The sequence below is a fragment of the Acomys minous genome (assembly GCF_964271855.1).
Source record: "Acomys minous genome assembly, chromosome: 3".
In the NCBI taxonomy this organism is placed as follows: Eukaryota; Metazoa; Chordata; class Mammalia; order Rodentia; family Muridae; genus Acomys; species Acomys minous.
In genome coordinates, this window is record NC_140485.1 from 87,915,535 (window position 1) to 87,931,975 (window position 16,441).

The following is a 16,441-nucleotide window of genomic DNA, read 5'->3' on the forward strand; positions in this document are numbered from 1 at the left end:
CCACATGTATTCAGTTTTATAATGAGTTATATATGATTATGCATTCCCATGAAGTGTAGAAGTGATTATAAAAATTAAGTTAATATGAAGGCATGCTCTTAAGTATTCTAAGAGTCTAAGTAACTAGTGGCTGTTGGTCTTTGGCAAAAATAAAAAAAAAAACAGTTTCAGTTTGCCTTCTGTAAAATAAAAATGATAATGCCACTAATATCATGTAGTAATTTTGTGAAATAAATAATTAAAGAACTTATAGCCAAGTCAAGCATCACAGTAAATGCTTAGAGAAATGTCAGCTAACATTATTACCTAGTGCATAGAACTTAAATTATCTACTCCATGCATATAGAAAAAAATCCAACAAAACACCATCTATTTATATGCATATAATATGAAGATTAAAATCCAAGTATAATTTCTGTAAAATTAATCTACTATACTTACATAATTCATTTGATTATCATTCTAACTACACAGAATACTTAGATTATTCTCTCCTGTAAAGGGAATTGTGACTTTCTCCCCTAAATATTAATCTCTTTTTATATGGCTTCATGAACTGTGGATTTGTTAGTACAATTCTGTAACCAAGTAGAAGCATTTACATATCTCAGAAGTTTTTAATATTATTCATCTGGTTTTGAAAACATTGTTTTACTTGTTGACTAGACCGTTGATTGCCTCAGGCCACTGAAGTAGTCATTTAATTTGTCAACCTCTTATCTGTCAGGAAATGACTGATTCCTCTGATGCAAAGGTTTTTTTGCCGTATAAGATTTCAATATGTAATATGTATTAATATTTGTTTATATAGACTAAATATTATGCACAACTAAACAATAAGACACATGTTTATAAATATTTAAAGGTAGTTGAGGAACTGAAGAAAGAAACAGTTAAATACGATCAGAATAGAAATGTACAGTTGGAAAGGTGGTATTAGGCTTTCCATTCTAAAGCCTGGAAGTCTCATAGATAAAAGAGGTTCATCAGCACTTTTTTCTCTAACATTTGGCACAGGAAGGTCATGGAAAAATATGTCCTATGGTTGAAAGATCCACACACACCTGCCCCATTTGTAGTAATCTGTTTGCCTGTAAAGAATACATTTTAAATATTATCTTATGATAAATATAAATTTGCCCATATTTTAGAAGTCAGCTTAACTTAGCGTAAACACAAGTATTTAACTCTGTGAATACCCACAGGATAACTGCAGATTCTTAACTGTTTTAACTAATTTCACATAAAAATATAAACATTAGGGTTTCTTTCAAATAATCAAATGGTGTTCAAAACAGCATAGAAAAGCTGAAGAAATACTTTCATAAAATTAAAAATGGTGCAACACATTTATGCTACTTTGCCTATTTTTACCTGTCCACAGTTGCTTTGAGACCTGTGAAATATACTTAGTTTCACCAGACATTTAAGTTATAACTAAGAAACTGCCCTTATAGAATGCTGTCGAAGTTTTTGAAGCCATGTTCAACATAATAGATTATCATGGAATTCCAAACTGAAACTATAGTGAGATGTCACAACAAGGCAATAGTAATGTCCAAAGTCCACAACTGACCGTGCATAACTATTGCATGCATTGATGAAGAATAGCACAAAACTCAAAATAGTTCCACTGCATTGAAGAGTACTATTGTGAAACATAGCATTACCTTTGCAAAGAAACAACATTCACGTTCCTTGGCATTTGCTCAAATTGCAGCTTTCTAGATCATTCAAAGAACTTTAGTTTATTTAGCAATTAAATGGACAAATAATTGAGGTACATATGAAAAATACAATATTATTGAGCCAACAATACAATGTTATTGAGCCATAAGGGGAAATGAGTTATCAAACCAAAAAGGACATGGAGGAATATAGTGACAATTTTGAAACTTTGGTTTCTTTAAAAACACATAAATATTATAAGAATTTGTTTTTGTGTCAATCCCAGGTATGGTGATTTAGGGCTACTTGGGACTGTCTTCAGCAACTAACTGATTTGCCTCATGCTCTAGCATAAGCATGGTTTTGCTAGCTGCAGATAATTTCTGTAACTGTATGATGTTTAGTATTTGGGAATTTTTCAGAGGGTATATAAAGGAAATGGCCCAGAGAAGAAAAATTGGTGGTTATTGGTCCTTTAGGGAGGTTGGTTTTCAATTGTTAGAGTCAATTGGCACAATGAAGAAAAAAACAAACAAACCAAAAAAGAAGAACAAGATATAAATTATATTCAGTCATTTTCCTAATTACCCTCTATCCTTTTTTCTCTCCTATTTTGTGTTAAGGAATGAAACCAGAAGAATGAATGGTAGAAAAAAAGAAGAATTCACCAAGTAGTAAAGATTCAGGGATTTTCCTAGTTCCTCTCTCATTGTTTCTATCTTTTTTTCTTTCTTTGTGAGGCAGGAACTATTGAGGACTTGCTTGCCCTGTCTTGGGAGAGTTAGGCTGTTGATTCTGCCTGCATCCAAACTTGCCCTTTTTTAGACAGAATTCTGTCTATGGTAGAAATGAGGACATTTTGCTGAGTGTCTTGTCTGCCACATTTGGAGCCATCTTCATAAGGAGGTTCTTTGATGCTCATCAACCTCTTTGAGTTAGTCTGTGTTGTCAGGAATTAACCTGTCTCATTGTCAGTGAATCTTTAAAATAATAAAAACATTTTTAAATGCCATATTCTGCATGCCTTTGAGGTTTTTGAAGACCTTATCTACTATCCTACCTTATTTTTCTATAGAATCATATCTATGTGTCACACCTAAGATGTATATTGTTGTGATAAAAGTAGATCAACAATTGGCATGACCATCATCTGATCAGCTCATAATCAACATTTATAACTTATTTACCCTCAACCCTCAACACCCTGCAATAGCACTTTCAACATATTGGAAGTAAACCTTGTATTATTATTGAGTTATATGGGTACAATACCTCATATTAGAGTAATATATATATATATATATATATATATATATATATATATATATATATATATATATATTAATGCATCTATATTAAAATTCTATACCAGTGAAATAAGAATAACCTAGGGTGTTACAATTGAGGCATTAAGTTGAGGAGTAGATTCACTAATATACTTTTTGTTCCATATTCCTATATTCCTCCCTTCTATCTTTTCAACCTCTATCTCCAAACCTAAGAATGTAAAATAAGGGAAAAGAGAGATGTCTCTGAGTCTAACCTTGTTTTCTTTCTAAATAAGAGCAATAACAACTTGTAACCCACTCCCATTTATAAAAACCCTCTATTGCCCAAGAAAGCAGCCAAAAACCTACCTGATCTCCCTATATTCTCTTAAGGTTTCTACCCACTGATTAATCACAAACACTACCTAGTAGGGGCCCAAATAATATTGGGGAAATGGCTAAACAAGCTAGGATTCACATTTGTTGTCCAGTTTCTAAAAGTTCAAAACATCCAGGTTTAATTAGAATCCTAGGTGGGACAGTCTGAAATGCTGGACCAATTGAGATTGGAAGCTTTCTTTGAAAATGTTCTGGGAGCTGTCTTGTCTGATGAGGAACATCAATTGAAACACTTGGTGATGGAAAATGAAGGATGCATGTTGTCAATGTCCAGCATGATGCTATGAATGCATCCTATCAGTTCTGATCCATCCTCAGTGTACAGTGTCCAAGCATATAATTTCTCACAAATATTGTACAGTCCTAAGTAAGTGTATAAGTGTATAAAGAGTGCATGATGCATAGAACAATAAGACTTGTTTTCTGCTCTTAATATGAGCAGAAAAAAGACATCTGTAAATCTTCATTCATACCATATGAATAATGGCATCTAATAGTAATACATAGAAGTTCTGTTGTCAACAGAAGCATTGCCTATGCCTAGACATTCATGTCACAGCCAGCCTCAGAGCTAGTCTCTTATGGTAAGATTAGTAATATAAGTTAGCTGCTTTTTCTGCCACTTAAATTCTTTACATCCTGATTATATTATCTTCCCTCATTCCCTCCCGATCCCCACTCCATCCATCATCTCCTCTCCATCTGTCCCTTAGTACTCAGAAAGGCGAGCTCTCTTCCCCTAACATCTGACCTCAGCCTATCAAGTCTCCTCTGTACTACCTGTAACCTTTGCCTCTGTACCCCCGCAAGGCCATCTTGCCAGGGGAAAGAGATCTAAATCTGGTGGCCAGAGTGCATGTTCAAAGTAGTCCCTACACTCCACACACGAGATCCACAAGGAGACTGTGCTACTACATCTGAGCAATGGGTCTAGATCCACATCATACATGGTCTTTGGTTGATGTTTCAGTCTCTGTGTTGTAGTGGAGTTATACTAGATTATGTGGCTAATGTCTGATTATAAGTGAGTATATACCATGTGTGTCTTTCTGAGTCTGGGTTACCTCCCTCAGGATGATCTTTTCCATTTCTATCCATTTGACTGCTCATTTCAAGATGTCCTTTTTTTTTTTTTTTTTTTTTTTTTTTTGGTTTTTCGAGACAGGGTCTCAATGTCCTTGTTTTTAATAGCTGATTATTATTCCAGGTTTAAATGTACTACAGTTTCTTTATCCATTTTCAGTTGAGGGAAATCTAGGTTGTTTCCAGATTCTGGCTATCACAAATAATGCCTCTATGAACATTATTGATCAAATGTCCTTGTTGTATGGTAGAACATCTTTTGGGTATATTCCCAAAAGTGGCATGGCTAGCTTGAGGTATAGTTATTCCCAACTTCCTGAGAAAAAACCAGATTTATTTCCAAAGTGGTTGTACAAGTTTGCACTCCCACCGTCAATGGAGGAGTGTTCCCCTTTCCCCACATCCTCACCAGGATGTGCTGTCACCTGTGTAAGATGGAATCTCAGAGTTGTTTTGAGTTGTATTACCTTGACAACTAGCAAAGATCAGCATTTCTTTAAGTGTTTCTCTGCCATTTGATATTCCTCTGTTGCAAACTCTTTGTTTAGTTCTGTTCCCCATTTTGTAATTGGATTATTTGGTTTGATGGTGTTTAATTTTTTGAGTTCTTTATATATATTGGATATTAGCTATTGGTCAGATGGTGGGTTGATGGAGATCTTTTCCCAGTCTCTAGGCTGTCATTTTGTCCCATTGATAGTGTCCTTTGCCTTACAGAAGCTTCTCAGTTTCATAAGGTCCCATTTATTAGTGGTTGATCTTAGGGCCTGAGTTGTGGGTGTTCTGTTCAAGAAGTCGTCTCCTAGGTGGATGAGATAAAAGCTCTTCCCCACTTTTTCTTCTAACAGATTTAGTGTTTCTTATTTTATGTTGGGTCTTTAATCCATATAGACGTTGGTTTTGTGAATGGTGATAAATATATATCTATTTTCAGTTTTTCTGCGTGTCACCATCCAGTTAGAACAGCATCATTTGTTGAAGATGCTATCTTTTTTTTTTTAATTGTATGGTTTTGGCTTCTTTGTCAGCAATTAAATGTCCATAGGTATGTGAGTTTATTTCTGCGTCTTCAATTTGTTCCTATGATCAACCATCCTATTTCTATGCCAGTAACATACTGTTTTTATTACTGTTGGTCTATAGTACAGCTTGAGATCAAGGAAGGTGATTCTTCCAGATGATCTTTTATTGTAGAGGATTGTTTCAGCTATTCTGTTTTTTTTTTTCTATATGAAGTTTAGAATTGATCTTTCAAGGTTGGAAAGAACTGTGTGGGTATTTTGATGGTAATTGCATTAGAATAGGTAGATTGCTTTTGGTAAGCTGGCCATTTTTACTATGTTGATTCACCCAATCCATGAGCATGGGAGATCTTTTTCTGAAATCATCTTCAAATTCTATTTTCAGAGATTTGAAGTTTTATTCATACAAATTTACTTTCTTGGTTAGAGTTACACCAAAATACTTTATTGTGAAGGATGTTGTTTCCCTAAGTTTTTTCTCAGCCTCAGTGTTTGTCACTTTCATATAGGTGGGCTACTGATTTTTTTTAGTTGATTGGAGTTCCTTAATAGAATTTTGGGGGTCACTTATATATACTAATATATCATCTGCAAATAGTGATTGTTTGACTTCTTTTCTGATCTGTATACCCTTGATCTTATTGCTCTATCTAGAATGTTGAGTACTATATGGAAGAGATACAGAGAGAGTGGGTGCCTTGTCTTGTCCCTGATTTCAGTGGAACTGATTTAAGTTTCTCTCCATTTAGTATGATGTTGGCTATAGGCTTGCTGTATATTGCATTTATTATGATTAGGTACATGCCTTTTATCCCTGCTCTCTGCAGGACATTTAACATGAATGGGTGCTGGATTTCGTCAAATACTTTTTTGGCATCTAAGGAGATGATCTTGTGTTTTTTTTCCCTTCAGTTTGTTTATATTATGAGTTACATTGATAGATTTCCATATATTGAATGACTCCTAAATGACTGGGATGAAGCCCACGTGATCATGTTGAATGATATTTTGATGTTTTCTTGAATTAGGGTTGATGTATTTTCTTGAGTATTTTCACATCAATGTTCATAAGTGAAATTGGTATGAAATTCTCTTCTTTGTTGAGTCTTTGGGTGGTTTAGGTATCAAGGTGACTGTGCTCTCATAGAATGAATTCTGTTTCTATTATATGGAATTGTTTGAAGAGAATTGGTATTAGCTCTTCTCTGAAGGTCTGGTGGAATTCTGTGCTGAATTTCTATCACTGTCTCTATTTCCTAAGGTGTGATAAGTCTATTCAATTTGTTTTTGTTGTCTTGATTCAATATAGGTAGTTAGTAGTTGTCAAGAAAATTGTACATTTTGTTTAGGTTTTCAAATTTTGTCAAATATAGGCTTTTGAAGTAAGACCTGATCATGCTTCAGGGTCTGGCATTGTGTTCCCCTTTTCATTTCTGATTTCCTTGATTTGAATATTCTCCCTCTACCTTTTAGTTAGTTTGGCTAAAGGTTTGTCAATCTTGTTGATTTTCTCAACGAATCAGCTATTGGTTTCATTGATTATTTGAATTGTTTTCTTTGTTTCCAATTTATTGATTTTATCCTTGACTTTGATGATTTCTAGCTGTCTACTTCCATTAGATGTGCCTGCTTCTTTTTGTTCTAGAACTTTCAGCTGTTGCTACTGTGGGATCTGTCCAGTTTCTTTATAAAGGTACTTGGTGCTTTGAACATTCCTCTTAGTGCTGTTTTAATTATGTCCCATAAATTTGGGTATGTTGTGTCTTCAGTTTCATTGAATTCTAGGAAGCTTTTCATTTCTCTTTTCATTTCATCCTTTACCCAGATGTCATTGAATAGGGAGTTGTTCAGTTTCCACGAGTTTATATGCCTTTGATTATTTCTTTTGTTGTTTAGTTCTAGCTTTATTCCATGGTGGTTTGATAAGATACAAAGGATTATTTCAATGTTCTTGTATCCGATGAGGTTTGCTTTGTGACCAAGTATATGATCAATTTTGGAGAATGTTCTGTGAGGTTCTGAAAAGGTGTATTCTTCATTGTTTGGGTGAATTTTTATGTAGATATCAGTTAGGTCCACTTGTTTTATGATGTCTATTAGTTTCCTTGTTTCTCCATTTAGTTTCTGTCTAAATGATCTGTCTATTGGAGAAAGAGAGGTGTTGAAGTCTCCTACTATTTATGTGTGGCATTCGATGTGTGGCTTAAGGTTTAGTAACATTTCTTTTACAAATGAGGGTGCTCCTGCATTTGCGGCATATATCTTCAGAACTGAGACATCACCTTTGTATATTTTTCCTTTGATGAAAATGTAGTGACCTTCCCAATCTCTTTTGATTAGTTTTGGTTGAAAGTCTATTTTATCAGAAACTAGCCTGGTACTCTAACTTGTTCCTTGGGTTAGTTTGCTTGGAATACTGTTTTCCAACCCTTTACTCCAAGGTAATGTTCATCTTTATTGCTGAGATGTGTTTCGTGTATGCAGCATTATGATAGATCCTGTTTTTGTGTCCATTCTGTCAGCCTATGTCATTACTGGGGAGTTGATGACATTGATGTTGAGAAATATTAATGACCAGTGGTTGTTAGTTTCTTTTTTTTTTTTTTTTTTTTTTTTGATGTTGCTTGTGGTACAGTGTGTGTGTTTCTGTGTTTTGGATTTGTAGATGTTATGTACTTCCTGTGTGTAGTTAGCCTTCTTGAGTTGCAGTTTTCCTTCTATTACCTTTTGTATGGCTGGATTTCTGGTTAGGTACTGATTAAACTTGGTTTTGTCTTGGAATGTCTTGTTTTCTCCATCTATGATGATTGAAAGTTTTGCAGGGTAAAGTAGTCTGGCTTGGGACCTGTGGTCTCTTATTGTTTGCATGACTTCTGTCCAGGCCCTTCTAGCTTTCGTAGTCTCTCTTGAGAAGTTAGGTGTAATCTGATGGGTTTGCCTCTATATGGGAATTGATCTTTTTCTCCTGCAGCTTTTAATAGTCTTTCTTTGTTCTGTAATTTAATGTTTTGATTATTATGAGGCTGGAGGATTTTCTTTTCTGGTCGAATCTATTTGGAATTTTCCAGGTTTCTTATATGTTCATGAGCATTTGTTCCTTTAGGTTGAGGAATTTTTCTTCTATGATTTTGTTGAAAATGTTTTCTGGGCCTTGGCACTTGGAGCCTTCTCTTTGTGCTATTCCTATTATTCTTAGATTTGGTCTTTTTAAAGTTTCCCGGATTTCCTTGTTTTGTTTGTTTGTTTGTTTGTTTTGTTTGTGTGTGTGTGTGCCAGGAACTTTTTAGTTTTATAATTTTTTAAAATTGATGTATCAATAACTTCAATAGTATCTTCCACACTTGGGATTCTGTCCTCCATCTCTTGTATTCAGTTGGCATGGCTGCGTCCATCATTCCTGTTCTCTTCCCTATGTTTTCTATCTCTAAGGTTACCTCAACTTGTATTTTCTTTGTCACTTCTAATTCCCTCTTTAGGTCTTGAATAGTCTTATTCATTTCTTTCTCTCATTTGATTGCACTTTCCTGCAATTTTTTAAATAAGATTTATTCAATTCCTTCATTTGTTTGGATGGATTTTCCTGTAATTCCTTATAGGATTTATTCAATTCCTTTGTCTGTTTGAGTGTATTTTCCTGTTTTTGAGTGATTTATTTTCTTATTTCAAATCTTCTATCATTTTCATCACCTCAGATTTAAACTCTTGTCCTTGCGTTTCATGGGTGTTCATCTCTCCATGGTTTGCTGTGTTAGGATCACTGGTTTCCGGTGTTGGTATAAGGCTCTCAGGTTTTTTGTTTTGTTTTGTTTTGTTTTCAAGTTTTCTTGTGCTGTCCTCTAGATTTCTGGTTGTCTCTGATGTGTTAGCAGGCCTAGAGTTTCTTCCAATGATGTCACTGTCAGTGTCTTACATTTGTGAGGCAAGTTGGGAGCAAGCAAAGAGAGCTCCAATCCTTAGGTTGGTTTCTAGGGCTCCCCAGAGTCCTCCTGAGAATGTTGCACAGTGGATGTTAGAAAGTGCACTCAGCTCAGCTAGGATGCCTGAATGTATCCCAGTTTGGTGTGGCAGGAGAGGGGTGAACTGATAGATTTATAAGCCTAAAGTTGCTAGGTGCCCTGTAGTCCTTTTCCAGATGGCAGGTCTCTGTGTATCTGCTGTGTTTCAGATGTGCTAGGTCAGTAAGCCTCTGGCTGAGGGAGGGAGATTGTTGCTCAAAGCTGTTTAAGAAACTGCCACTAGTATAGAGTATGCCCAGCAGAAGTCTCTGCTCTGTGACCTAGGTGGATCAGGCCTATAGGATGTAGGTGGGCAGGGTAATATCAGATCCAGAAGCTGCTAGCAGGATATGAGCTAATGAAGATTGTGGCCTGAGCAGGCTGCTGTTTAGCTTGTTTGGTTTATGTCTTAGCTGAGTCACAGCACTATGCTTCAGGTGGGCAGGTAGAGATTGACGCAGGCCCAAAATTGATCAGAGGACAGCAGCTAATGTGGATTGTGGCCTGAGTACCTCTCTGTTCAGCCTGTTTGCTTTGTGTCTTGTTTTGTCTGAGCAGTATGCTTCAAGCAGGTGAATGGAGACATACCAAAGTCTGAACTTGCTCCTTAGATGGTGTGGAGAACAGGGACTGACCTAGACATGAACTCTGGTGCCACCTATTTGACCACTTCCCCTTGGTGGGAAGCTGACACTCAGAGAAAGAGCAAGCAGACTATCAGGAAGAGACCTGATAGACTGTGATCTTATAGTGGGGAACAAGGTCCCCTTCTGTCCACAAAACTAGGGGAGGGGAATAGAATGAAAGAAGGAGAGAGGGGGAATGGGAGGATACAAGTGAGGGGATAGCAATTGAGATGTAATCTGAATATATTACTTTTAAAAAAAGATGGAGGCTGAGGTGGATTGTGGCTGGAACCTGGATTCAGCTCTGCACTCCGCATGCCCTCTTGCGATGTTAGGGTTACGCTTATCTGCTCTGTGACCCAGCTAGGCTAGGCCAGCAGGCAGCTGGGATGCTGAGAGGGATCAGAATTTAAAGGTGTTTGGGTGCCCCACAGTTTCTCAGGAGGCAGCTAATATCGATTGTGTCCAGTGCTGGGACACAGTTCTGCCTGTCTGCCACTCCCTGTTGTGGATCTGTCAAGCAGTAGAAGAGTAGTGAAAGCCCAAAGCTGCCTGCATAATCAGCAGTCCCTCTTTCCTAGCTCTGGAAAGCAGAAGAAGGACACTGAGTGCCCTATGCTTCATGGATAACCCAGAGTCCTTCCCAAGATGGTGGCTAGTGTGGCTTGTCACCCAGGATATTTCTATGGGTTAGATGGGTTGCCAAAGGTCAGACCCATCTGTGACCAACACAATGTGGATCCCTCTCATCTGGGAATCAGCAGCTTTGGTGTTTTGTAGCTCTCAGTTTGGTCTTTTGTTCATTGTGTTGTCCTGATTTTCCTACTAATCAGATGCAATGATTAGTAAAATATTAAGTATTTAATATTGGCTACAGAATAAAGACCTTGGCTCAATGATTAAATGTCTTAGAGTCAAAATGTTTCATCAGATTGCCTATGTTATTGGAAAGCTGCTACACTTTTCACTAAAACTTATTTTAGTGCTTGCAAATTAATGGTTTTATGACAAAGGATAAAATGAGATATAAGCATCCTCAGCAAGTCTACATAGTTAGCATGAATCAAACAATTGTTTGTTCATTCGTAGATCTGAATGATTGAGTAAGTGGTATAATTCAAATTTGATTATTTTAATCATGTTAAAATCACATATTACATCACAAATTATGGTATTAGGCATGCATATGATTAAACATGATGGACTTTAATAGTTAAATGTTCTATTATAAGGCACAATAATTTCTTAAGTACTATCAATACCTCCTTTGTTTATATTTCAACCTATGTTAAAAATAATCAAAAAAAATTAAATTGACTTTTGTCATAAATTAATGCAATGCTTTCTGTTTTGTAGTCAAATCCATGGCTCTGATGCTATTTCCTGGTTTACTGATATGTCATTGTTTCATGTTTAATGTTACAGGAAGAACCCTATGTCTTGTTTAAGAAGTCTGACAAACCTCTTTATGGGAATGATCGATTTGAAGGCTACTGTATTGATCTCCTACGAGAGTTATCTACAATCCTTGGCTTTACATATGAAATTAGGCTTGTGGAGGATGGGAAATATGGAGCCCAGGATGATGTTAATGGACAATGGAATGGAATGGTTCGTGAACTAATCGATCATGTGAGTGACTTTTTCCACTTTCTATCACTTTTGGAATATTGTTATATATTTCTAGACATCTTATTCCAAGCAGATATTTTTGTCACTTAAAAAAACAAATATAAGAAGTTTCTGTATTCTTTTTTGAGAAAGATGTCTGCACTAAATTATTTTGTATTAAGTGGTTTGATATTTTCATAGAGCTGGTGTTGATTTTCTACTGTGATGTGATTGCCAAACAGTGAATTCTTCGTTTTCAGTGCTAACTTCTTAATCAACAAAGAACAAAAAAATGTAATCTCTAAATTTTTATGTTTGTATAGAATGCTTTGAGATAAGATCACTGAAGTGATTTATAAAAATAAGAACATAAACATATTAAATTATAAGAACAGACTCTTTGTTATCTCACTAAAGTCTTAGTATTCACCATTAACTTGCTTTCATTAACAACAACTAAAAAGGAATTGTTTGTGAGCCAGCAAAGAACTATTTCAGAAGTTTTCAGTTGACAGTTTTCTTTTTTCTTAAAATATTTATGTGTTCACTTTATATCCCGATTGCAGCCTCCCTCCTCTTCTTTCAGTCTCTCTCCCTTGCATACTCATACCCTCATCCTCCCTTCTTCTTTCAGAAGGGCAAGTCCCCATTGGTACCAACCATCCCTGGCACATTAAATGCCTGCAAAACTAGGTGCATCCTCTCCAACTTAGGCCAGACAAGGCAACCCAGTTAAGGGAACAGGATCCAAAAGAAGGCATCAGAGTCACAGGAGGCACCCAACTCTAATTGTTGGGGGATCCACATGAAGACCAATACGTACATCTGATACATATGTGCAGGGGGCCTAGGACCAGTCCATGCATGCTACTTGATTGGTGTTTTGGTCTTTGTGAGCCTCCAAAAGCCCAGGTTAGTTAACTCCATAGGTCTTCATGTGAAGTCTTTGACCACTCCGGGTTCTTTAATCATCCCCCAGACTCTTCCATAGGACTTCTCAAGCTCTCTCTAATGTTTGGCTGTGGGCCTCTTTTTCTGTTTCCATCAGCCTCTGCATGAAGCCTTTTAGAGGAGTTACTCTATCCATCTGTCTGCAAGCATAACAGAGTAAGTTTAATAGTGTCAGGGATTGGTTCTCTCTCATGAGATGGGTCTTAAATAGGGCCTGTCTTTCTTTGGCCATTTCCTCAAACTTTGCTCCAACTTTGTCCCTGCCCATTTTGTAGGCAGGCCAAATTGTGAGTTAAAGGTCTTGTGGGTGAGATGGTGTTCTTATTCCTCCACTGGAATTCATGCATGGCTGCAAGAGGTGGCTACTTCAGGCTCCATACTCCCCCACTGTTAGCAGTCTCAAATAGACACCTATAAACTTCCTGGGGCCTCCCCTATCCAGTTGACAATTTTAAATGAAATAATTTTTTAAATAAGTTTTTATGTGTAGAGTATAGCATTATATTTCATTTCATATATTTATGACATTTGTTTTGTGCTATAATTTGCATGGTAGCAGGCATACTACAACTAATAATACATGGTAAGTTTATTACTACTAAAGTAAGCATTATAAAAAGCAATGAGAATAATTTTCTTAAAAATTTACTGTGTTGCTGAGCCTGCTACTATAGGGGTATAATCTCAGGTACTTGAAAACATGGGACAAATAGGAGAATCAAAAGTTCAAGACCAACTTAGGCAGCTTAGTGAGAACTTGTTTTAAAATAAAATGAAAAAAAATGCAAAAGAAAGTTTGTGGAAAAGTGAAGTGGCAGTTTCCATCCCTAACATCTGATGATCTGGAATGGGTTGGTGAGCGTGGCTCCCTCCTCAGATGAACAGGGGGAATGGAGGAGAAAAGGGGTAGGAGAAGAGCAGAGGGAGGCTACAATCTGGATGTAAAGTGAATAAATAAATTAATTAATTTAAAAAATAATGTAAAATCTAAAAAAAGTTTGAGAAGTGAAGTGGATGACTCCTTGCATAACATTTCAATGGGGTTATGTCTAATTACTAGTACTGAAAAAAATTAAAAGCAAAAAGTAAGTAAAAAAGCATTATGAACTTATACCTCAACAAAAGTTCTTACCAGTGTCACTAGAAACTGTAGATATTTTACTCATTATTTTATATCAAATTTTACTTCATTTTGTTGTTATTCTTTCACAGTTTCAGACATATGTACAATGAATTTTCTCCATTTTCCCTCCCTTTTCTTCGATTTGATTCCCTCCATTTTCTGCTAAAAGTCCTTCCAACCCTGCCCACTCTTTTCGTGTCTTCTTTCTCTCTTTTAAAAATATTTGCTCCACTGAGTTTAATTAGGATTGTTTACATAGGCACAAATGGGAGGTTATTTATTACAGGATGGCAGCTTATCTGTGGTGACACCATTAAAGAAGATGAAACATGTCCCTTGCTTTCAGCCTACTCATAGACATTCAGCATGAAGGGGAGCCTCATAGACCCATGTCCTATCCGTGATAGAAATTCCTCATCACTTGCTATTAATGTTTGGCTAGTCATAGTTTTCTGCATTGATCATTGCCCACTAACTTGCACAGTACTTATTAGCAGCACCTTGATGTTATTATCATATAATTGTTTTTTTCCAAGAGAGGGGTGGCAAGAGGGAGTTTGGCTTTGATTAGGAACTAAATGACAATAAAAATAAATTGTTAATATGTTTAAAATCTTTTCATATTTCCCTTATATTTTAGCATTTGCTAAATAATATTTTGTTAAAGAAATTGTTTATCAGAAATTCTGCTTACATAGAACATTTGCACAGTATTTTAGAACCTAATGAAATATGTTATTTATTTACCTTGGAGACAAATATAAAATATTAAACTGTATTGTTACTCTTTATTTAATGTTTATTATTACTATCAGTTACTAATAGTAATTGGGTAACTAATTAGTGTATTAGCTGAGATGGTTTAGGCAAAAATGATGATTGATGGGTTTTATCTTTGTGAAGTCAGAGATAGCAAATGGGCCTAGTGTTGCTCTGTCCATGGTACCTGATGTGGTGGCTGACTTGAGTCTGTTTGTTTCTCTGATTATGCCACTAGCAAGTCTAGATTATTCAAGGAGTGATAAAGTAGCTTTACCCCGAAAGATTTGTAAAATACTTCAAACTGTGTTTATTGTTTAGGACAAGTTTATAATCTAAATTATGAAACAACTATTCACAGCTGCAAAAAGTGTTATGATTAGTAGGGGTATGTAGAAATATTTAACTCTACATGAGCCTATGACGCAGTGTCAGTTTTAGTAAAATCTATCAATTTTACATGTAGAAAACTAGTTTTCAAACAGAAAACAATGTGCTTATTTATGAAAATATGAGCTACAACTGGCCTAATTGTTGCAATAATTGTTCACTATAGAAATTTGTAAGAATTCATTTGATGAAAACATAGGAAATTTAGCTCATAAGTGCTTTAATATGTAAGTTGTCTCCAGATATGTTATATATGCTTTTTTAATAAGCTGTGTAATTGGGATCTGTGGGATTCAGTAATGAAAAATATTATTAGTATTCTATACTTTTACTCTTTATATATTATTTTTCAAGGAAGGTATAGATCTGAAAATGGTGACTATGCAATGTTTTACAACCACTGAAAAATAGCATACCAAATAATGGGCTAGAGACCCATATCTGTAAATCATTGGCTTGATTTTTGACTAGTATTCACAAGGGTCTTAGATATACACAGGCTGAGACAACACAACACACACACACTGCAATAGGTGAGAATTATAATTTATTTTTCCCAAAAATTATTTTTTAATATTGATGCCACTGGCATATTCATGATTTTCATCATTTGACTTTTACTGACATGACTTAATTTGTCTTCTTCCTATTGATGACAGTCTACATGTACATAGTTTTTACAGTGAATTCCTCTTGTGTCTGTTTCTTCTTGTACCCTTGGTCCTCAACACTTACTGCTCATATTAAAATGAAAGGAAAATAGTCAACTTACATTTTATATCAAAAATCTTATCACAGTTTTTGTATTTGGTTATATGTATTTATCTTTTTTTCTCCTTTATTAATTTATTCTTGTTACATCTCAATGGTTATACCATCCCTTGTATCCTCCCATTCTTCCCTCCCTCCCATTTTCCCCTTATTTCCCTCCCCTATGATTGTTCCTGAGGGGGATTACCTCCCCCTGTATATGCTCATAGGGTATCAAGTCTCTTCTTGATAACCTGCTGTCCTTCCTCTGAGTGCCACCAGGTCTCCCCCTCCAGGGGACATGGTCAAAGGTGAGGCACCAGAGTATGTGAGAAAGTAATATCCCACTCTCCACTCTACTGTGGAGAATGTTCTGTCCATTGGGTAGATCTGGGTAGGGGTTTAAGGTTTACCGCCTGTATTGTCCTTGGCTGGTGCCTTAGTTTGAGCGGGACCCCTGGGCCCAAATCTGTCTAGCATAATGTTCTACTTGTGGGTTTCTAGGACCCTCTGGATCCTTCTACTTTGCCATTCTCCCATGCTTCTCTCCTCTAGAGTCCCACTAGAATGTCCTCCCCTCTGTCTTATCTTCTTAATTTGGTAATTCCCTGGTAACCAGACCAGTATCATGAACATCCCTTTGTTTATTTTCTCTTGTATCCAGTTATACTCTGTGGGATTGACTAACAGTTTCATATTGAGCTTTCACCAGTACATATCTTCAGCCCTGTGTTTTTCATTAGCTTACATCAGCTGGTATGTTTTTATTATAATTATCTCACAAGTACTTCAAAGG

The 16,441-nt window shown here is 36.0% G+C and overlaps 1 protein-coding gene across 4 annotated transcripts in view; it reads left to right on the forward strand.

Moving 5' to 3' along the window:
- Positions 1-16,441, forward strand: part of GRIK2 (glutamate ionotropic receptor kainate type subunit 2) — a 655,703-nt gene that overhangs the window by 428,287 nt on the left and 210,975 nt on the right. For all 4 annotated transcript variants that reach the window (XM_084776934.1, XM_084776935.1, XM_084776932.1 and 1 more), the window contains exon 11: positions 11,487-11,693. In XM_084776934.1, the coding sequence (XP_084633060.1) occupies positions 11,487-11,693 (207 nt within the window). The remainder of the gene's footprint in view (positions 1-11,486; positions 11,694-16,441) is intronic.